The sequence below is a fragment of the Drosophila simulans genome, chromosome 3R, assembly GCF_016746395.2.
Source record: "Drosophila simulans strain w501 chromosome 3R, Prin_Dsim_3.1, whole genome shotgun sequence".
Lineage (NCBI taxonomy): Eukaryota > Metazoa > Arthropoda > Insecta > Diptera > Drosophilidae > Drosophila > Drosophila simulans.
The window spans coordinates 27,989,795-28,012,555 of NC_052523.2; the positions used below are offsets into that span (position 1 = coordinate 27,989,795).

General features: G+C 41.5%; 1 protein-coding gene and 1 long non-coding RNA gene across 19 annotated transcripts in view; one reads left to right on the forward strand and one right to left on the reverse strand.

The window, feature by feature from the left end:
* The window catches only part of LOC6730387 (polypyrimidine tract-binding protein 1), a 125,879-nt gene that overhangs the window by 63,969 nt on the left and 39,149 nt on the right, over positions 1-22,761 (reverse strand). For 9 of the 18 annotated variants that reach the window (XM_039295112.2, XM_039295110.2, XM_044923300.1 and 6 more), the window contains one exon: positions 8,266-9,108. The exons of 6 other annotated variants lie outside the window; for them this stretch is intronic. In XM_039295112.2, coding sequence (XP_039151046.1) covers positions 8,266-9,108 — 843 coding nt within the window. Of the gene's footprint in view, positions 1-8,265; positions 9,109-10,103; positions 10,533-12,373; positions 12,484-22,761 lie in introns of those variants that run through there. 3 more of the 18 variants (XM_039295116.2, XM_039295115.2, XM_016172919.3) reach the window with 2 other exon arrangements.
* LOC123327288 lies at positions 12,511-21,666 on the forward strand. Its single transcript, XR_006541922.1, has 3 exons — positions 12,511-17,401; positions 18,708-20,742; positions 20,814-21,666. It is a non-coding gene; the product is annotated as an uncharacterized LOC123327288 (long non-coding RNA).

Consider the following 22,761-nt stretch of genomic DNA (forward strand, 5'->3'; position numbering starts at 1 on the left):
TGGGAGCCCCTTACGTGCAGGGTCTTCTCCCCTTTGTCTAGGAAAAAAACAACATAAAGGAAGGCAGCAGCATAGATTTCGGCATATCGATAGCAAGCGCATTGCATATTTGCTTTTGAGCTCCCCAAACGGAGCAAGCAGAACACTTTTATGGCTGCTGGCAAAATTTATGATTTCCCCTTCTGCCTTTGTTAAAAAGGGATTTCGTTTTGTACAGCTCGTTACCTGGCTGCCCCTTCTGCTGCCTGGTTGGGCTTGCCACAATTTAAGCGCTTTAAAATTTGCATGAAAATCGACGAAGACAGCAGCAGACCTTACCAAATTATGGCAATTAAAGCAAATTAGCTAAGTGAGCACAAAAGCGCTTGCGAAATCCCGGTATCAAAGTTCAAAAGCTCGCCAATAGGAATTTAACTAAACAAAGTACTAATGAACTTGGGCTTATGGCACAGACCGACCGGCTGGGAAAATTGATTTGCATAGCAACCGAAGCATGTGGCATAGTCAGCCAAATCGCAAGACACTCGCTAAGCAGTTTAACTATTTAGAGCAAGAGCACTGGCTGAAGCCCCACTCACGGCTCCCTTTGGTCCTTGTGCGTCGCACTCCATGGCAACTACAGTTTGAGGTGCACGCCGCAGGCTGAAGTGTCAAAGACATGGCCGTCACAGGCTTGCCTGCTCACAAATGTTGACAAGCTAATGAAATGTGAGGCCCCAAAATTGATACACTCTGCAGGAAGACGATGATGAACTCAAACTCACTCCACAGAGCTATTTACTGTGAAGAGGAGTCCCTAGCGACCTTTTTGGAAGATGGGGACGGGTGCTAAGTTGCTGCTAAGACATTTGGTTATGCAAATCGAAATCATAATGAAATCAAGAATGGAAAGACTGCTGGTATCACTTCAATTTCTGCCGAATTGATTAATGAATAGTCTATGGCAGGAACTAATTTAAAAAGGAAGGCACAATTCGTATATCGCCTCTATTTTGCCGTATTGCTTATTTACTTATTTCTTGGACGTGACTGTCATAAAACAAACTAGTTCCCATAATTTAGTAAGTTGAAGTTTCAATTCATGCCACATACATTACGTCCATTCCAGAAATGATGATGGTAACGCACTAAAAGAAGACCTCAAACGAAGGTATAAAATATGCGATTAATCGGCCGTATCGGCGGATATATCATACCACAAGGAGAATCCATTCAAACCTGAACTCCAAAACAATTTGCCGAGGACATAGAAAACCCCAAAGACGTATGAGTGGTAAATCACATCAATATGTAACTCAGTCAGCAGCCAGAACCCTGAAAGCCAAAGCAAAGTGGAGCAACAACAGATGGCAAAGATGTTTATCTAAGAGCAATGGTCCAGGAAACACTTCCTCTACTCGCTGTCCCTCGAATCCACCCACATCTAGCGACCCCACGGTTTGCTATGCAATTTTACACACTTGACCATTAAACGTAGCCATTGGGAGCAGTTTGCATAGCAATGAAGCAGAGACAGAGGCGTGTTTGAGTTCGAGGTCTGAATAGAAAAGCAAGGAGTTGGAGTCGGGTCAACTTTATGAAGAATGAATGATTACGTCAGACCAGAGAGCAGCTTAGCTTAGGCGCCTCCCCGACGTCCAGACAGATGAGGATGATGACGACGATGATGGCTAACCGCATCCAGGAGGTGTGTAGTTGACTGTAAAAACTTCAATGAATAAATTTTTCTCCTTCGAGGTTGCCGTAAAAAGCATAAATATGAGCCAGACACACAAACAGGATACAAGGGAAATAGTAGCAGAGTAAATTGATCGAAATGAAAATGCTCATAAATTTGCATCCGATGGGCCAAATATTGTAATTGAGAGATGGAATTTATAGACTATCTGATAAAAAGCGAAACAATTTAGCTACTTTTTGGCTCTAAAAAAAGGAGAAAGGTAATCTGTTTAATATGAATATAACTCCAATGAATATAACTCATAATAGCGCATCTAAAATTAAACTGAATGCCATTTAACATTAGTTTTTAAGAAATGGTGATCACAATTAAAGAGTTTCTATATTAATAATTATAATAATAATAATATAATAATTAATCGCCGAGAATATATAAAAAGTATATTTTAAAATTGTCTATAAAATCGGTCAATTAAAATCCACCTTTGAATAAATACGGAAAATAAATTTGCATACTCTGCTTGGACCTCGTGACACTTGACGATTTGCCATGTTGACACAATAAAACGTCAGAAGAAGCTCCGAAACCAGAAGAACACGAATGGGAAAAAATGCCAAGTAGATTCTATGGAATTATGACAAACTGTCTCGAAAATGCTGAAAATACTGTTAACGTTTTGGCTCCGGACCAAAGCGAGCTTGGACAAAGCATGAGGAAAAAATTATATGAACTGCAGCTCCTGCTTTTGTTGACTGACGAAAGGAAGAACGTGGCGTATGAGCAATGTCTGCTGATGAGAATGATGAAACAGCAGAAAATATGCCAGGGGGGAGGGCGGCATGCGAATACAATGAACTTGAGTGGAGCCGCTTTGCTGGTCTGCCTGCATTTATGAGCATAAAAAATTGGCGCCGCATTTACACAGACAATCAAGCGCAGTCTTCACTTTTCCTGGCTATGAAAAACGGGAGAAAATCGCTTGAAAGGCAAAAGGCGGACCAAAGACGACAGGCGACAATGGCCGGGTTTCAGCCCTTTTTTGCTCTTTTCCTATTTCTGTGCCTCAGCCTGGCAATTGCACAACTCATCAAAAGTCTGCCCTCCGGACGGACTTCGTCCTGGTGTCTGCCATTTGCATTTATGCACATAAAACTAGCGGAAAATTTGATGTTGTGTTGACGAAAGGTGACAATTGTGCACCAGAACTGCATTTAATCAAGTTCAAACGAGACTTCGTTGGGCCAAGGACCACAAATTAGTAATTAGCATGTGCTTATGCTCTGTCGCAGCTGAACTCTGTGCTTTTAATTATTAAGGGATACGATCGCTTGAATTAAAATAGTGTTCTCCATGTAAATGCATATTTTAAGGCACAAAATTCACCAGCTCAACTTGGACCTGACACACATTTCTACGCTATAATAATAATTAGACAAGGGACGGATAGACAACGCCTGTGCTTATTAATCAACCCCAAGCAAGCGCACATGAAAGTGTGCTATGCAAACACGCAAAACTTTGCCCTGAAATTATTTTCAACAAATTAATTTTCCACCCACCAGAAAACAGAAAAGCGGGGCTCTCCGGGTTTGTTTGCCCAACTCTAGTTAATGAAATCAGTTGCACTCGCCCAGATTGCGAGTGTGTAAATTTAGTTAACTGCAAACTTCAGCCAACATTATGTCTGGCATCGATGCCGGTGGTTCTACCTGCCTGCCTGCTGCACCTTTTAAACATTTATATATTTTGCACCTACTTTTCTGCGGCAGCCCGTTTGTTCGCTTCCGTGTTTTTTGGGTGCGTTGCAGCGCAATTTCCAGCTGCCAGACGCAGAATTTCCCCAGCCGCATACATCAAGCTGCGGGCAACCGAGCACGAAAATTTCCACCACCTCCGTCTGTGCCATACATACGCATATGGAAATGATGTCCGTTCGTGGCTTTGGTAATGTAAAACGTAGCAAATTGAGTTCATTTCGCTGACGGACTCCTAGCAAGCAGAACTTATCATTAGTATCGCTTTTCAGCGCACCCGTGCCGCATGCCGAATGAAACCATCTCTCAAATGGCACAGTAAACAGAAGCGGGATAGGAATAGGAATGCCAGAATGGGTACCGCGAAAGAAATAGGGATACGTGATCCTGGCGCACGTAAACATGTAATAATTACTTTGTTCTAGGTGTTTTCAACTCACTTTACTCCGCTAAAAGTTGCGGCGAAACTTTTCAAGCAGAACAAGTTGAGCGGACACTGCGAAAAAAAACTTCAGAGTTAAAGGAGCGTTTCGATTCGGAAGCTTTGATTAGAAAGTATGGACTAGGTGTACATACGACCAGGTTATTGAAATAAGGAAATCGTACATTGTAAATCCAAGTAGCATTGTTTTTATTCTCGCAGTGTAGAAAGAGGGCGAGTCCTGGCCTGACCCTGTTAAGCGAGTATTAGTGGAAATTTAATATTGCAATTAATACAGCAACAAAGTGTGCATCGCATATTAATAAGTTAGTTTGTCGCTTCTAGTTTGAGTGAGTGCCCAAGTTGGTCTCGGGCTTTGGCCTCTGCTCATATGCTCCTGCCACACTCCTAGTTTGGCAGTTTGCTAGTTTCCTGGTGTGCTAGTGAGCTCGTGTGCTCGGTGGATTAGTACACTGGAGGGCAAACATTTTGCGCTCGTAAAAGCCAAAGTTACAACCTCGCTAGTTGGCTTAGGGGGTTGAAGGGCGCGCTTGCTTTTAATGTTCTCTTCCGTCAGTCACTCATTCCGTCGCACATTCAATATTCATATTCATATGGTCGTGGTCGCCGCATTTAAGCTTTTAATGATTTCGAAAAAGTTCGGTTTGAAATAAAGGGAAAGCAGGAAGCGCCATTGGATGCAAAAACTTTCCTCCTAATGCGCTTAGCGGTGGTCGTTTAACTGCAAACTTAATTCGGAGCTACACACATTTTTACTATTTTTTTAAGGATCTTTTCCCACGCGCCGCGTTGTTATTTAGAAGAAATTCTGGTATTTTTTATGGCTGCGAACGGGCGACAAAAACTATTTGTGCAAACAACAAAGAAAACTTGCGCTCACAAAAAGGAAAATCATCATCATCAGTTGCCGGAGGAGCGGGACCAGAAGCAGAAACAGGAGCAGCGGCAGCAACTACAAAAGCGCAACAAAAGCAATTTAAATTTAGCCAGCGGCATAGCTGAGTACTGAACACTGAGTTGTCCGAGCGAACAAATTTCATTTCATTGCCGAGCGCGAAACGTTTTAGTCATAACTTTTTAATTTGTTTGTCAGCGACAGGCGAATAGCAACGACAAGCCAAGGCACAGTGAAGCAGCGAAGAAATAAACTTGTTTCAACAAACATGGTTTACACTTTCCTTAAAGTGCTTCACTTTACTCTTTCGAGAGTCCACAATAATCTTAGCATATGTTGCGGACTCCCAGATTAGCGCAATCACAAGAGAACTCATCAGTAGAAATGAAATTTCGTCAGTACCAAAAAGTGTGCTACGAAAATCGATTGAGGGCCGGATAAATCATAACAATGCTTAGGCAATATGTCCTGTCCCCCGTCCAGGACCCGCCCACCCCCTTGCCGACCGGTGCGTCGGCTCCAGCTTTGATCAATGCAAAAATTCTTGGTGTACATGTCTCTGGGGTTGATTTATCTATTTACTCGGCAGCCTCGTCATCAGGGATCCCAGAGATGGGACGGGCGGAAAACGGACTCCCTTTTCTAGCTGTCAATATTTAAAACGTTGTCCTGCTTCTGAGCACGCAGCTGCTGTCCCCGTCCCCTTCCCGCCATCCTACTGCTGTAACGCTGCGTGCTTAACAAGAGTTTATTGAATTTTATTTTCTCATCTCAATTTGATGCAAGCACGAAGCACTCCCTTTCGGCCTGCCCTCACTTATTTTGGGCAACATATTGCCTGTCCCACTTCTTGACATCATTTTTTGGGGAAAAGAGAACTTTGTCTCCGGTGCATTTAAATTTCAAATTGTTTTCGTACCGGACGATCCCCAACAGAGGAAGATAATTGAAATTTTGTAGTTAAAAAATACTTTTTACGCAGCATAGTCGTAAATCGCTTATTACAACAAATGTTATGTATTTCAACGCAGAGCGAAAACTTTTTTCCGTATCGGAGTCAAGTTTTTCGATTACGGATTAATGTAATTTTTTCTTCATATATATACATACATATATACTTCTTTTTTTTTAGCATGTTGACCCCTCCCAGAGCTCATCTAGTTTGTTTGACTTGTCGGCCCGGCTTGAAAGTTTGATGAATTTTTAAATTTAAAAAGTTTATTTGTGCGTTCGTAAGTTTGCCGAGGGCCGCCAGTTCTGCGGATTATTATTAGAAGTGCAGGCTGACTGACTTCAACACTTCAAAGCGAGTTGGTTGATGAGGTCGTGCCACTTGCGAGCGCTTTTCCCACGAACTTGCCGCCGCCCAGCTTGTTTATTCAAATCCCCAAGCACACTTCCTAATTTCAACAATTTTCTATTAGCCCTCGCTGCAGAATCTTTCATGTTTCATTGTCAATATCTTTATTTATCGTGCGGTTTGCAGGATTTCTTTCGCGGTCTTTACTAGCACCTTGGGGTTGTTTTCAAGAGCCTTGGTTTCCAAGCTGTTTGCTCAGTCAGTTTGAGCAGTTATCTGCCTTTTTCTCTATCGACAAAAATATTTGCAACAATGGGCGGCAGCGGTGGAATAAGAGGGAAAACTCTGTTGAGCCACATAAATAAATACAAATAAATTAAAATACAACTGTATTTCGTTATTGCGATAATTACTAAAAACAAAACAGCGGAATTTGTTGCCGCATAACAATAATAATTACACACAGCCAATGCAAAGGGGATCGATGCGAAAAATATTTAATCACAAAATGCTTTCATGAACGAATGACTGCATTTAATGACGGCCAGATGGAAAATCGCACGAAAATAAAGCGAAAGACTAAAATCAACATTTAAATTGGCTAATGGATAAGGGCAGGAGTGTTAGGTATTGTAGGGGCGTATGTTAAACAAAATCAATTACAGATAATTTAACGTGGACGGGTGGTGTGTAAAAAGGGGAAGCACATAATAGAGTCATTTAAGTACAGTTTAAACATTAATGAGGGTCGAGGGGTAATTGCAGTAGCAAAGCAAGGAGTTTCTGGCCACGATAAATCGATAATAAATGCGGCAGACGTTGGTAGCCCGTTTTGCCAGCTTGGCTGTTAGAATAACTAATGGAGCACACATACGCACTTGGACACCTAACACAAAGGATACAGGACACGATGGGCGATACGCAACACCGTACACGAAGCACTGTGGCACGTTTGTTTCACTTGTGTCCACGGCTGGGGAAATACAACTGAAAGCGGAGCAAGGGGGTCATCAAAAGCGGCCTTTGTATCGCCAGAAGTGAGTGACGAGGAGGTACAACTTTTTGCCTTTCGCGCTGCAGTTCGCGCCAACAAATTGCAGCGACATTTCAACGCCAACTAATCAATATGGACAACATTTTGTCGGTGGGGTAGAGGAGACCAACAAGCGGGAATATGCAAAGGTAAACTAAAACAGTTGGGTAGTACAAAGCGTAAGTGCTGGCCAAACAATTGCGGCTAATGCTCGCCTGCAACGCGATAGTTATGACTGATAAAATAATAAACCCACTCATACGGCAACTGTAATTCTTCTACATTTTTTATGTTTCGCAAACCTTCGATTTGCTCCTATCGAAATTTGCGAACTTCTAACAAAGTTGAGATTGAGTCCATTTATTTGTGTCGGATATAGCAGCCTGATCCGAGGCTAATTTGTATGCCAGTCAGCTGGCCGAGCGGTTGCACTTTACTTTATTGCGCACAATTTACCCACAACCCAAAAGCCACCCTTTAGCAGACGTGGCCCAATAAGAACGGCCGAAAAAGGAAGGCCGGAAAAAGGGTCAGTTTTCTATACCTATATATAATTGCACATAATTGGCATTTAATTATCCCTCAATTCACACTCTCACAGAGGAATAAAAAGCATTGAAAGTCAGAGGCTCTTCGATTTACGCAAATAAAATGTCATATTTTATCGTTAAACAAGATGTAGATAAGGGAAAATACTTTTCCTAGTTTACACACACCTGAACTGCGAAAAGCACGGATTGTTCAACGAGAAATAGCGCAGGTATATTTATCAATAATTGTAAAATGGGTCTGTGAAGATGTATTTTAATTTATTACTAGCTTAATGGTCTTAATACTAAGTTATTTATTGGTAAACAAATCAATCAATAAAATCTGAAATACATCTACAAAAACAACGACAACAACTAGGAGCACGACAACAAATGAGGAGGCAACAAAATAAACTACAGCGGTGAGTGATGAAAAATTCGGTTATTAGGAAGTAGTGAGCATGTACGAACTGTAAGGTAAGGACCAAAACGTCAGGCAAAGCATGAGAAAAGGTGTTAGTGGGCGGCAACGGTTACTATCTACATCTCGATAGGAAAATGAGTAGAGGAAAACTCAAAGAAAACTGAGGAGAGAGTTGTTTTATAGAGTTTTTTACTGAACACACAAACCTTTTTAGGAGAAGATAAGTGTAGTGAAGTTGGCGATGGCATAGAACAATCAGAAGATGCAGAACTGCAGCCGCTGCTGGCGCTGCTGCAGCCCCGAACGCTGGCCAGTGGTAAGTGGTGGGGCATAATCGGCAGTGGTTCTGGCCCCAGGAGCGAGGATATTGTACCACCACCCACTGCGGTGCCAAAATTACCGCCGACGGCGCTCAGGACTGCATCCGCCACTGCCTGCGGCTGCTTCTTAGTAGTAGTGGTAGTAGTTCTAGATACGGCTGATAGATTAACTGTATTATTTACATTGTTGGTCGGAGTGGTGGCCGCCGAAGTGGGCGTGGCCGCGGTAGCGAACATGGCCGACGAGGCCACCGCCGCCGCCGGAATGATGGTCAATGGAGTGCTCGGCGCCGTGAAGAACTGTGTCGGCACAGATACAGGAACCGGACCCGCAATCGGTCCGGAGATCGCACCCGGAATCTGGGCGGCTACCGGTTTGGTAGGCGTGGCGGGGGCGGTGCTCACACCCACAGCACTGTTCACCTGAAGTTGCATATACGTCTGCAGCATGGCCTGCGCTTGAGCTTGAGCCTGGGCTTGGTAGTGGAACTGCTGCTGCATTTGTTGCTGATGCTGCACTTGCGCCTGCTGTTGCTGTTGTTGCTGCTGGGCGGCAATGGCAGCAACCTGGTGGTGAAAGACGGCCGCCTGCTGCTGCTGCTGTTGGTGTTGCTGCTGGTGCACCTGCATGGCCTGATAGGAGGCGGCTGAGGCTGCCGAATGCTGCGGATGCTGATGCGGATGTGGATGCGGATGCGTGGACGGCGGTGCGTGCAACAATTGCATTTGCTGTGCGTGGTGGGTTTAGATTATTTGTTGTATTTGGTTTTGGCGAGGGATTTGTTTTGGTTTCAGTTTGGTATTTGAATTGGATCTTTTGTTTCCCCGCAAATAAAAAAGAAAACGAATCGAAACCAACTAAAGTGTGTTTGTTATGTAGTGAACTGTTATATTATATACTGTCGATATTATCCGTTTAAAATTATAAACCGTGTTTCATAGGCTTGAGAAAAGTGAGCTAAAGAGAGTGATTCGAGAGCTGAGATTTAGATAAAGAAATCAGGTGAGAGAGATAGAAGTGATAGTTTTCAGCGAGCGCTACTACCAGTGGATAGTGGATAGGTAAAACTACAATTGGAACCATAGGCAGAGAAAGACCGATACAGAGACAGTAACAGAGACAGAAGCAGTAGCACAAAGATTTGGCCAATTTTTAAAAGATCTAGGTCCGCTCACAACGTGGTCACTTGAAAGAACAGCTTAAGCAAAGAAGTTGTGAAAGTTTGTGGCCAAATCATGAGGTGAGCTTCATCTTCGTTTAATTAGATTTTAATGTCAATGGTTGAGATGGCAACACAACACAATCTTAAAATAAACTATATACACGTGAAATAAGTATTAAGAGTAAAACTAGTTCCCCAGATTAAATAAAAAGAGTTAATTTAAGTACAACTTAAAATTAAAGATTAACTTAACCTCCCCCATTGACATTAAAAACTTCTGAATTTTTTCGAAATATATTAGGTAGGCTAGCAATATAGATTAATTATGGCAGAGAGAAAGTTAAACAAAAATATAATTTTAGGCATATAATTGGCTTTTTGCATAATAAACTGTACAAGTTTCGTATATATTTTTAGTTAATAGAACTCTTTCCATACTTTTCGATCAAGATTATTCTGATATCATACTCATTTTGTTTATTAGTTTAGCGGGTCAAATTTTTTTGATTCGATTTTTTGATGATCGAGTGAAGATTCGGTAGTGATTTTGGCGGCGCTTACCATTATTAAATCTTGTATAGGGGAGGATTCGGCCGAATCAGATGCAACGATCTCGTTCTTTACCGTAGCTGCAGCTCCTGCCACTGACGAAGTGGGCGGCGGTTTGGGTGTGGCGGGGGCGTTGGCGGCAAGCGACGCTTGAGAGCTGCTGCTGATACTGAGCGCTGCAATCGCTGCTGACGCCGTGTTTTCTGTTAACGCAGCAATGATGACAGTTTTATTGGCAACAAATGTTGATTAAATTTCTCCGCTTCTAATTTTAGCACTTGGTTGTTACTCGAGAGTTTTTTTTTTTGGCGCGTTTGAAGTATCGGATTTTGGATTTTCTTTATTTTTGGTATTTTCTTGACAGGTTTTGATTTTAAGGAAATTGCACAGGGTTTGTTTGTTTTTGTGTTTTGGTGAATATATGAGCTCTGTTTATGGTTACTATAGAATGCCAATTAAATTAATTTTCGATATATTATATACCAATTTTGTTATGTAAAGCTTTACGCAAATTGTTGCTTCGCTAAGTCGATGGACAAAACAATCAGCTAACACGATTTTACTTATTCCCTTTCTTTAGATTTTGAGCGTATTTTAAAGTTTTATTAAAAATGTTAATATGCTAAATATCACTACTGCGGTTGGATAATATTTTAGACGTTCATAAATATGTATTTAGAGATATGAAAACCGTTTAAAGATTGTTTAAAGTTGCGATTGATTGCAAGATGATTGTAGATTGTATAGAGTGGTTGTCTTAGAGATTGTCATAGAATAGAGGTTCGATTTAGGATCTGTAAAGTGCCTAGGCTAGAAAAACCTTTTATTTTATAAATATATGATGTAGAGAAGAATGTATATAAATCCTATATTACGCGCGTAGGCGCTATATCTGATGTGTATATGAAATACGCTAATTTCGTGTGATTGTCAAAACGCGATTTCTTGTCGATCGAGGCATTGATTAGACCCGGCGATCCCACTTTAACCCTATTCTCTTAAAATCGTTAACCCCGATGGTTATTTTAAAAGTCGATTGAAAGTGATTGAGATAGTCTCTGATTGACACTGCTTGCTTACAAATTACAAATTGACTTTCCTATGCCTTCATACTACAACCGTTGTCAGTAGGCAATTACAGGGATTTAACTATTTAAAATTTGCTACTCTGCCTTACTTTGGGGCTAATTTGGGGGCTGGTTTGATTGTTTAGTAGCATCAAAACTTATAACTATATTTTCTATTTCTGTTTGATTTCTTTCTTTTTCTGCAATCTCTTTCAAGTGCCTCTTAGTTATTTTCTTGTCGTCCTTTGATGGTGATATGTAGCTACAACACGGATTTTTTATGCTCCTTGTAAATATTTATACTTAATTTTCAATTTAACAACCTTTGCATTCTTTCACTTTTCTATCTTCGTTACCTTCGACTTATTTGCTTATCACCTTTTCCGATTACTTGTTCTTGCTTTTTTTTCTGTGGTCTCCTGTGTTCATTGATTTCTGGCCACCCGTATATAGAGTTTAAATCCCCTTCTAAATTACGCTCAAAATTAACAGCAGAAGATCCAAATATATATTTTGATTCTTAAATTGCTATAAAATTTGCAATTCTATCGTGTATGTCTCAAAAGGATCTTTTTTTTTTGTAAATATCTCTTGCAAATCTTTATTACACTTAGCTCGTATATATAATTTAAAATACTGCTTCGTACCGACTGAAATTCTCTTCTTTTTATAGCAACAATTCACCACTTTTGTCTGTTTCTTTTTTGTGCCTTTATGTATGGTTTTACTTTGTTATTATTTTGTTTTATTCAGTTTTGATTTCTTAATGAATTCTATTCGGTAGTGTTGATGGCTGATGGGTTTTGGGCGGGGCGGGTTTCGGAGAGGGATTGTATTGGGCTAAGAAAAATACCACGGAGTGCGTATGGAGTTTGGTTGCCTTTAGCTCTAGATTTATTTCATTAATGCTGGGATTAGTCAGTTTCTGATTGCTGGTCAAGAGATCTGTAGAATTTGTGTAATTATTTTCTTGTGAGGTAAACGACAGAAAATAAAATCGAATTCATATAAATAAATGGAATTTGGTTTGGAAAATTTTATTTTCGCACAATATATTGCCAATTCAAAGCCAAACATGAAGGTCCAACAAATCGTGTAAATAAGCCATACGAAGAGAATATCAATGGAAACCAAGGAATATCAGTGCACAAAATAAGAAACAACAAAACGAAACACAATGGACATAGGTTTATAACAATAATTTGCTCTTATTACCAATTAAGTGTCGAGTCAAAGTCGTTGAAGTTGAATGTAGAATGAATTTATTTTCAATAAATATTTTTGTTTGGTTTATTGCTGTCCTTGCGGGTCTTGTAATTATTGCTCTGGAACAAAGGCAAAAAAAAATCATGGAATATTTTGCGATTCTGAATATTTTGTGCTCCATTGTGCGCTTCAAGTGTGTAAATAATTTAACTTTTTTTATGAGACATTCCTTACAACTTTTTGTGAGTTGTGAAAAACACGTTTTAGGGCTGAGAGGCAAACAGGAGCTCAGGGGTCTCTCTCTTTCGCTAGATTCTGTTTAACACGCACGAAATTTCTTCAGAGTTACCGGTTTGTTGTGCCGCTGTTGCTTTTCTTCTTGCTGTTGAGTCACACAGCCGCCCGCTGCAAAAACAGGTAAGAAGCATGGAGAGAGTTCAAGCCCGTGAAACATTGCGTGGGCCGATCGCTGTCTCCCTAGTACTCCGCCAACGTGTAATTACAACAATAAAAATAAACTGCGGGAATTATATGAATGCGTACTTAGTACGCCAACAGCAGCAGCGACAAGTGGCCAAGAGGATGCCGTCTATGCTGACTACGGCTGTTTGTGTGCGGCCTATTGGAACGCAAGCCATAAGGTTTTATGGCCAGAATCGGAGCTAACAGAGAGGAATACTTCTGCGTTTTTGCCTGCTATTTTGTTATTCGTCTTTCTTTTTCGGGGTTCGTTTCGTGTTTTCTTTCCTTTATTTTCGTTCTCTTTTTTTCTGTTTTTTTTTTTTTTTTGTGGGCTTGCAAACACAAAAACGTGTTTCTTTGTTGGCGACGCTCTTGGCTTTGCCGGTTCTGAAATTTCTTAGCCTATGTCTGGCTTAAACGTTGAGGAGAGGAGAGAGAGCCGTAAAGACTGATGATGGCTCAGAACTTGTTGTTGCCAAGGCCTATAGGAAATATCAGCGGTCCAAGAACTGAAGAGCGGCTGTCGAGCAACGAACTTTTGCCAGCAATTTTGGGTTCGCTTTGCTCGTTCTTCGCTTTTTGTTAAATTATTACGTTTGTGAGCACAAAATATTCCTTATTCTGTTATGTTCTTGCTGTTTATTTATTTTTCTTACGTTTTAGAAAGCGCAAGGTGCGATAAAGACACTGGGAAACGAAAATTAAAGTAGTTTTATATGTGAGGATTTTTTATTTGATTGACACACGCGAAAAGTGAAAACACCACGAAGCCGGAAGTCGATTCGATTTTACTTTTCAATTAGTGAATTTTTGAAGCTTCGATTAAAATATTCTCGGGGACTGGGATCTGGACTGATGTGATCTGTTCGAGTCGGGCACTGGATGCGAACTGCGCGTGTTATTTTCTTTTTATCATTATCCGCGTGCTGTTTGCGAGGCGTTGTTGCTGCTGTTGCGGCTGTTTTCGATTTGAACCCGACTTTGATTTGGATATTGAAATTCGTCAGTGAGTGGAGAGTGTGTGAGAGTGTTCTGGTGCTGGTTGTGGCTCCCGCTGCCGTGCTGTTGCTGCTGCTGATGGTGCTACCAGCGGTGGTGGAGAGGATGTTGCTGGCGATGTCGGAGGTGTGCGGCGGTGGTTGGTTTGGGACGTAGGCAGCGACGGCAACTGCGACTGCGACGCCAACTTTCAATGATGGCTGAACGGAACGAAACCGGGGAACAACGTGGGCTACCGACCTGATGCTACTTCTGCTGTTATACTAGGTGATTCGATTCGATTCCTATAGAGAGCCAACGAGCTTAGCGGCGGACAGAGTTGGAACGGGTTAAAGCAAAGACTGTACGAAGACTGAAGTAAGAACGAATGGCATTCTAAGGTAATATACCTTTTTGTTTCGGAGTCGGACGCCGATTCCTCTGCCGCAGTTGCAGTCGCTGCCGGGATTGAATCTGTTGCTGCTGCGTCGGCAGCGGCAGAACGGCGACTCGTGCTAACCAAAATAAAGCAACAGTGGGACCATGAACCGGACTCGAGCTTATAGAACGAACGCGGCCGATACGAGCGGCCACGAACCGCCGACGGAATCGGCCGTCGTAAGCAGCATTTCTCCTCTTGGCAGCAAAGACTCCGAAAAAAGGAGGTATAAAAACGAGTCATCAGTAGCACACCTTTTGGGCCTTCTCCTGTTTAGCGGCTCGCTCTCACTCTCTCCGCCGTTGGTCTGCTACCTGATGGGTATAGTTCGTTGTCTCGGTATATTTTTCAGGTGCGCAATTAACAAGTAATCACTTTCAGCGGGTCGCAACGAGCACGTATACGTACTATTATAAGAGTGTTTATACTTTATATATTATAATCCTACTTGTATAAGACCTTTGAGGATCGCAAGTGGAAGTCACAATGGGGAGGAACTACCCGAAGGACGTCTCCTAGGTACCCCTTATTTTTAGTTTTTGTTCTTGTAACAGCAATTGTTGCAGTAACATTACTGGCACACACACACAAAGGCAGGACTCACGCACACGACCACTTCTACGTGAGACAGCAAATGCATGCGCCATGCGTGTGCGCCACCCAAAAGCCAAAGGTGCAAGCGAAAGGGCCAAAATGATTGAGCGAGAGGCAGACAGCTACGAGAGTACCAAAAAAAGGCCAAAACGACGTCGGCAGCGAAATCAACGAGAAAATAATAATTGTTACACCTGCTTCGGAAATGTGGCAAAAGAGGGTGGCTCAAAAACACCCCCACAAAACCGAAGCTCGCTCGGCATTCAGGTGAGCATTTGCCACCCTACAAATCGTAGCGGGAAACACCAAAGTTCGGAAAAGCGAAAAGCTCGGCCAAGGATGACGAAGCGAAGGCGAACCGGAAAGCCGAAAAAATCTTTCCCGACGCACAACAGCCGACATCGACTCCGAACGTTGGCAGAGCGCATGACGCCAAGGTGAAAATGATGCGTAGGTATGCGGGTTTGTAAGTGTGCTTTCGGGAGTTTGATGGAGGGTGGCAAACCCCCAAATGAGGGGAAATCGCCGAATAGAATTTGTTGTAAGGGGTAGTGGTATCCAACAGTAAGCTGCGGGGTTGGTAAAAGCCCTTCTCAGAGCTTTCTGCTAAGATGGGAAGCAGATAACATTATTCTCCGCTAGTTCGCTCTAAAAAAAATTAAAAAGCATTAAGATTTTAAATTAATCAATTAAAGATAGCGATAAAAGATCTAGCCGTAACGTTGCAAAATAACTGTTCGAAAATATAATTCACTTGCGCAACAATAGTTTGAATAATATTTCGTATGGCGTTATGTATCTTCATATTTGAATATGATCAATCAATTGATATTGTATCCAGGAAATCAATGAGTTGATAATACAAGTAGCAAAAGGAGCAGAAAATATAATCGATTGATTGGTGGAATTGATTTGGAGAAATAAAACGAGATCTCACTTACTTTAACTAATAAAAGTATATTTTTTTTACAGTACTTGTTGGATTTTTATAGAGACTTTTAAACGTAAAGCAAATCGAGGGATTTAGCTCTGTCAGCTGGTTGGTTCAGCCCCTCCGATAGAAATAACGTTTTTAGAGGAGCGTTAAAACCGACGACGGAGCAATGGCTGTGTGCATAAAAATCGTTTGGTTATTGTTGCAGGCGGCAGTTGCGGCTATAGCAATGACAGGGGTCAGAGCAACAGCGTTGGCTTCAGCATCGTCATCGATGACGGCGATGAGAGCTGTTGTAGTTGTAAACGGTTTATGGGATTTACGCGCAATTTACTGGCAACTTTCATTGCTCTGCACTGGGCACGACATTTTAGTGTTATTTTGGGTTTCAAACACGCCCAGTTTGCTTGCAAATACTAAGCCTCAGACAAATTTCTGTCGGTGTACTTTTTGTTGCGAAACAGGATAAATGGTCTGAGGCTCATGGGGACACATATAAAACAATATGCGCTCCAATCTAAGCTGGGCCCGTTAAATGATTTGCGTCTGTGTTTACCCCTTATCCGTGGACCAGACCCGATTACGTTATTTTTTGTAAAAATTACTATGGGTGGTAGATAAATAAGAAGATTAAGGAATTGTAAAGCGCAGAATACCTGCAGAGAGAATAAAAACAAGACAGGGCAACAAAAAAAAAACAAATTTCAAGCAGATTTTTGATTAAGTCGTAAAAATTGGTTACTGAAAATGTAAATAAAAATTTACTCAATTGAATGAACAACCAAGCTGTCAATGGTCTAAACGGGATTTCCTCCCAGACTTATTGTTAGCAACATTGTTGCAGCAACAAGAAGTCGAAGTACAGCCAAGCAAAGCTGTCTACGTGCAATTTGCAGCAGCAACATCCCACACCAGACTTGAGGCAAATGCACAAGTTCGAATGGCTCAAAGCATGTGCCTGTACCCCCTTATTTATGTGTGTTTTTCCGCTGCAGCCGCATAATTCTGATAGCCAAGTCGCCTTGATGTAGCACAGAGGAGTTGGCAGGGGAAGAAGTAGCAGTTAGTCGAATGGCTCAGGCATGAAACAGGCCATGAATCTCAATCTCGGAAGCGTTTCGCAGAGCCGGCCAACGACCAACCTACAGGAGAAGCAGTCAAGTAAGGCAGCTCCCTGCGAAGTTGACTTGGCAATTCAAGTGCGCCAAGGTAGCGGACGAGGATCGCACTAGAAACACATTGGAGTATTGGTACAGTAATGGTCGAAATGTTACATACCCTTCTTGAGTTACTTAAACTTACACAGTTATGTTATAACTTACATGTTGCTAAATAAAAATTAAGTATACTGCTTTTTTAAAACTCGGCTTCAAGCTTAAGTCGTGCAACACGCCAACTGCAAGCCCTTGTTTCCAAGGTATAAACCGAAACAACCAACAGCTCTTGGGACCGCAGACGACATTCAGGTGCAAGTCGAATGTTTTTGGAGAGAAATATGCGGTAACAGCATTTACTATCCCCAGTCCCACCCCAAGACCAACTTTAAGTTGCACCTTCGGTCCGCAAAGGAAGCCAAGCGAATCTGGCGACTTACCAGCAGAATAGAAGAATGAAAGACCGAAGGAACGAGGTAAGATGAAGTCAGCCAACGAACCAGCAACTAAATGCACGAAACAGTCAACTTGCCACATTTTAATTCACTCGAATATTTCTTCTGCCCCAAGTATTATCTTGGCTGGTCGCTTGCTTGTTCTTGCGCACTGAACATTTTCTGAGAAGAAGATTTCCTTAAATATTTAAATTCCAATACTTTTCAAAAACGCGAGTTCAATTTTAAATTTTCGGCTACGCTCGGTATCTATAATTTACACAGGGGATTTTTAATGCAAAACTTCGAATTATTGATTAATTAAATAAATTATATACGTTTTTCCTGAGTGCAATAAATGGTAGAAACGGCATAACTGCATGAGGCTCAACACAGACAGAGAGGATGATATAGCTGTAGACAGAGACGCAGCAAGTTGCAAGAGATGCTTCGCTTTGGCTTCTACTTCTCGTGGCTTCCTTTTGAGCTTAACTTGGCTCACGGCATTCTTTCCACAGCGGCTCTTGGCCATAATTCGCTACTGGTATGTGTCGCCTCTATGGTGGCCCGCCCCACTTCGTATCAAGCTATAGCTCCTTCCAACCACATGGCAATAGAATTATAGTGAGCCGGGGCTGTCACTTGGTTTGTTTTAACTCAAATTTATGTTGCCGAAAGCCAGCAGCTGGAATATGCAACTTGAGTGGTGGAATTCCCTGGGGAACACAATTTATTCAGCGATCTTTTTCCTTGGCCTATAATTATTATTTATTCTGCATCTTCCAGCTGCGAATTGATAACTAACAAATCGGTTCTCCTTAAAATCTATACTTCTTTCAATAGTTTAGTAGAATAGTCCTGTGGGCTATTGACCATGAACTTGGTCGTCTAAGACATATATTTTATGTTATTTGCAATAAAATATTATGGTGCCTTTTTATGGACTCACTATTAATAAAATAAACTGTTTACTTGGAGTAACCTCATTTCACTCATTGACCTAACGCAAGTGCATATATACTGTTTCGATTTCCACATCAAGCCCAGACTTAAGCCAAAACCAATGAAATCTCTCATGAACGCCTTTTATCAGGGCAACAGTGAAACATTTTCAATAACGAAATTCCAGCTAAAAAAGGGCTTAAATACAGCATCAGCCAAACGAGAAACCTGATATAAACAGTGATGAAGCAAGGAAGGTGCACAGAGAACAAAAAGCTACACCTTTACAAATTCTAATTATTAAACATCTATGGTGTATTTATATAAAAGTTTTCCTTACATTAAATTAAGAAAAGAAAATCATTGTTTATAAAAACATTTACATACAAATATTTCAAATATTCAGATATTGCCCAGTGCAGATAAAGCGCATGAAGTTTCAACGCAGCCGCAATTATATTTGGACCGCAAATGAAACAAGTTTGGCAACTTTGGCAACGACAGGCATTTTGCACCGCTGCGGCGAAGAAACGGTGGAATCACGAGGCGAAATCAGAGAGAGCCGCATGAAAGAGGAAGGGAGTTACCATTGCATCAGCCACCACAACAGCTACATCATCATCATGACCGTGAACAGCAGAGTCTGAGGATTTAAGCAGACTGCATATCTGAGATTCCAGTACCTGTATGTGAGCGTGGCGAAAAGTCTGGAAAACATTTTGCAATTGCATCAATTGAAGCAGGGCAGCCAGGCCGTCCATTAGTCCGAGTGCTTTGGCTATTATCGCCAGCCAGAGTGACGCTAATGGCGCGCAGAGAGCTCGTTATGATTTGCGAACGAGTCCTGGTCCAAGAGGCAAGGCAAAAAGTCCTGCCCTGGCCGCTTAATGAAGCATAATCTCATTGTAACCACTTACAACCAATAAGGACAACAACAAGCCAAGTTCGCTAAGCGGATTGGGTCGAGAATCAGCCCGCCAAGCTTAAGGAGGCCAAAAGGAATCCAGGCGTGGGCGACAACTACTTGGCATATCCTGGCACACTGACTGACTGAATGACCACTCACCCAATATAGCGCCACCCACATCGAGTGGGACTTTTTATGTTTATTTACCTCTCCACTTGTGCCGTTTTTTCCTGAGTCCTTACTCACGGGTATTGATGTCGCCCGAGCTTTTCATTAGCGTGATTTCGGAAGAAAGCATTATGTTTGCCACTTGACAGAAGTATTTCATTTCATTTTTCCACTCCCCAATTTCCTTATTTTTTCTACAGTCCTCAAAAGAAGACTTGTTACATGCCTAATTTAAGACAAGTGTGAGCTTCAGGCTGAATGAATAGCACTGAAAGCTGCCTAAGCAGATTTGGATTAATCACTGAAGAGTGCTTCAAAAAGATGACACTGATACCAAAATACACATCAAACGAATTTTTATTCTATTGTTACGATTATTTTAACATCAATAGGTGTAACAAAATCCCACAAAATGTAGACAACCCATAGTAGCTTTAGAATACTATTTAAGGTTAACTTAATGACGATAGCGATCAAAACTAAAGATTTAAGAAAGGTTTGTAGGTGAAAAGGTGAAATAGTAAAAAAAAACGCTTAGAATATAAATTTGAATATAATAGTTTTTGGCCAAAATTAAATGGAATTTTCCCTAGAAATGTGACGAACAAGTTGAGGCCAAGGGGAGTGCACAAATAAATGTCCTTTATCCCTTTAGCAATATTTAGTAAACATGATATAAATATTACAATTATCTTAAGGTAAACTACCTACAATCTAAATATATTCAGATTACCCCCATCATTGAGTACAAAAGCCGGTATGCAGTCAAAAGTCGTTATGAGAAATAATTTGGTAACTGAAATCAAGAAGGTGCAGCAGATAGACAGTGCCAAGGAGCGGAGCTAACAATGGAAAATACAATAAGGAGCTGGATATCCGTAGCCGAGTTTACCTTTGCCGACCTTCGCGTAGCATCTAAAAAAGAGTGCCGTTGGGGCGAAGGGGTAGCCCTGATTGGATGGAATTATATGGCCAAGACCATGGCTGCATTCTTTTGGTTTCACTTTTTAAACTCTGATTTATTGTGCTTACGATTCTGAGTGTACAGTCAGTGCATTTAAGCTTTAGTTTAAATGAAACTAACGGCTAATGAGCTGCAATGTTCAGAAAAACTTTTCCAAAGAATGAATTTATATGAAGGAAATGGCTACAAACGCTGTGCCCTGGCTTTAAGCCGGTTACACAGTTACAACTGGAGTATATGAAGCCAGTCCAACAGACAATGAAAATAAAGGCCAAGCCAGGATTTTGGTTTCCAGCCAGCAGTTTTCAGTCGTTCGAAGTCGGCAAATAGATAAGCAACCTCCATTCTCACGGAATCGGAAAAAAGCTTGTCAAAAGGCGAATTGAGAAAAGGCTAGCGAAGGTAAGAGATTGATTTTGTCTCCATACTACGCAAAACTATACCTATAAAGGCTCAATGTTTTAATTTTAAAGGTTCGTCTCTGCCAACTCTTTAGATTGAGGAAAGGAAAATAAAAGTAGAGAAGATGTCTAAAGCCAGTTTGGCAACTGCCACTGCAATAATTTTCTTACTCGTTTTTCTGCAATTTTTTGTGTGTTTATTTCGTCGATAGCGCGTCATTTAAGGGCTTCAAGGCCAAGGTTTAACGAGCCAGACGAAGACAAAAACAGAAAGAAAAAAGAAACAGAAACTGATCGCAATCGAGCCAAAAGACAAGTGCGGGGCGGAGAAATGTGGCTGGTTTGCTCAGGCACGGAGCCAAGTTCCAAGCTCCGAGCTTCATGGGACACAAGCACTTGGCACACAAACAGAGAAGCAACAGGAAGAAGTGGCATGCCGCACGATTCCATGCATAATAAATGCGCAACTGGTGTGCGAGGAAACCGGTTTTAGGAAACTCGCACCGAATTGGGAATACCACCCAACTGTTATACTTGAGAGGGGACGGCTTAGCCGACAGGAAGCTCGAAGGGGAAAAGATCCAACGTATGCCAACAGTCTGCGAAAAGGACGTAGGGGAGAGACTGTTAAGTCCATAAAGCTTTTGGCTGTTGATTAACAGCCGTAGAAGAGTGGCATCGTCAGATGACCAACTTCCGGCGGCAAATCAGCGCAGCAGACGGCACAGCAAGAACTGATGCGCAATTTTACTTTTTATGCGTGCGGAAAATACTTAAATTTTTAATATTTAACCCGTTATAAACTTGTTCTAAAAGTTCAAAATAGTTTTGAATAATAATTTATAAATTTGAAAAATGAGTGTTTTAAATATTTTCGCTCAGTGAGAAGATTCGCTGGCTGACTGGACATTTAAATGACCTCGCAAGAATGCAGATTCTAACGTAGCCATTCTTGGCTGTCTAGCAGCAGGCCCGACCAACAGCCTGTGGATAAGAGTCGCTAGACTAGTCTAACCACTAGCGGCTCTGAAGACCACGAAGAGTACGTTGACCATTTTGGCCACAAAAACTACAACACACTTTGACTGATCGCTGTTGGTCATGGGAAAAGTTACAACACTTGTCTCGTCGCATAGCGTAAAATTTCTTATGTATTGCAAATAAATTTGTTGCGAAAAGCGCACACTAAAATGCCGTGCGCGTAAACTGGTTAGAAACAGGGACCCAGTTTGATATGATTTTCGAATTTAGTTTGCATCCTTGTGCCCAGCACTTTGAAATTTAATTCAAGATCACATTATTCAACATAACTAGCAAGGTTCACATTCACATTGTTCTTTAGAACAGTGTACATTGATCCCAATGAAGTTGGCAGCAGCGCAATTTTTGCACTAGACGCATTCCCACATGGTGTGCTCTATGGCCAAAACAATTGCCGCGCGTTATGTCGGTGCATTCAAATTTCAAAGTCAAACACCAGCATGCTGCCGCTTCCAAAAACAAAAGACAAACAGAACGCCGCGCCGACTCTTTTTTTGCCTTCGGCCAAGTTCAAGAAGCAAAGTCAGCAATCAAGTCCAATGCGAATGGTATGTGCGATACCCTCCTGTACTCTCCTGCGGTTGCAATAAAAACCAGTTTGAGACTGCATTTTTCAGTTCTCATGTGCTCCTGGGGCAGCCACAAAAGCATTTAAGCAAAAGTACTCTGCTGCCTGGTTTGTGTTGTGCATGTGGTCGATATGAAATTTATGTCGCTTGAAAGCCATTTTTCTTAGGCATTTTAATGGAAAAAGGGCTAACTAATTATTGTTGCGTTGAATCATTGAATCTAAAATCCTCTTTGCCCGAACATGCTAATATCGAAGTTCTTAAAATATGCCAAACTTTGTGCGTAAGAAACGGATCAACAAAGTAATAAGACAAACTTTCGCATAATAAAAAAAGTAATGAATTTGCCAAAAGTTCAGGGGGTACAAAAAATTTAGCTGGCAGTCCTTCTAATGAAAATAGATTCGCTA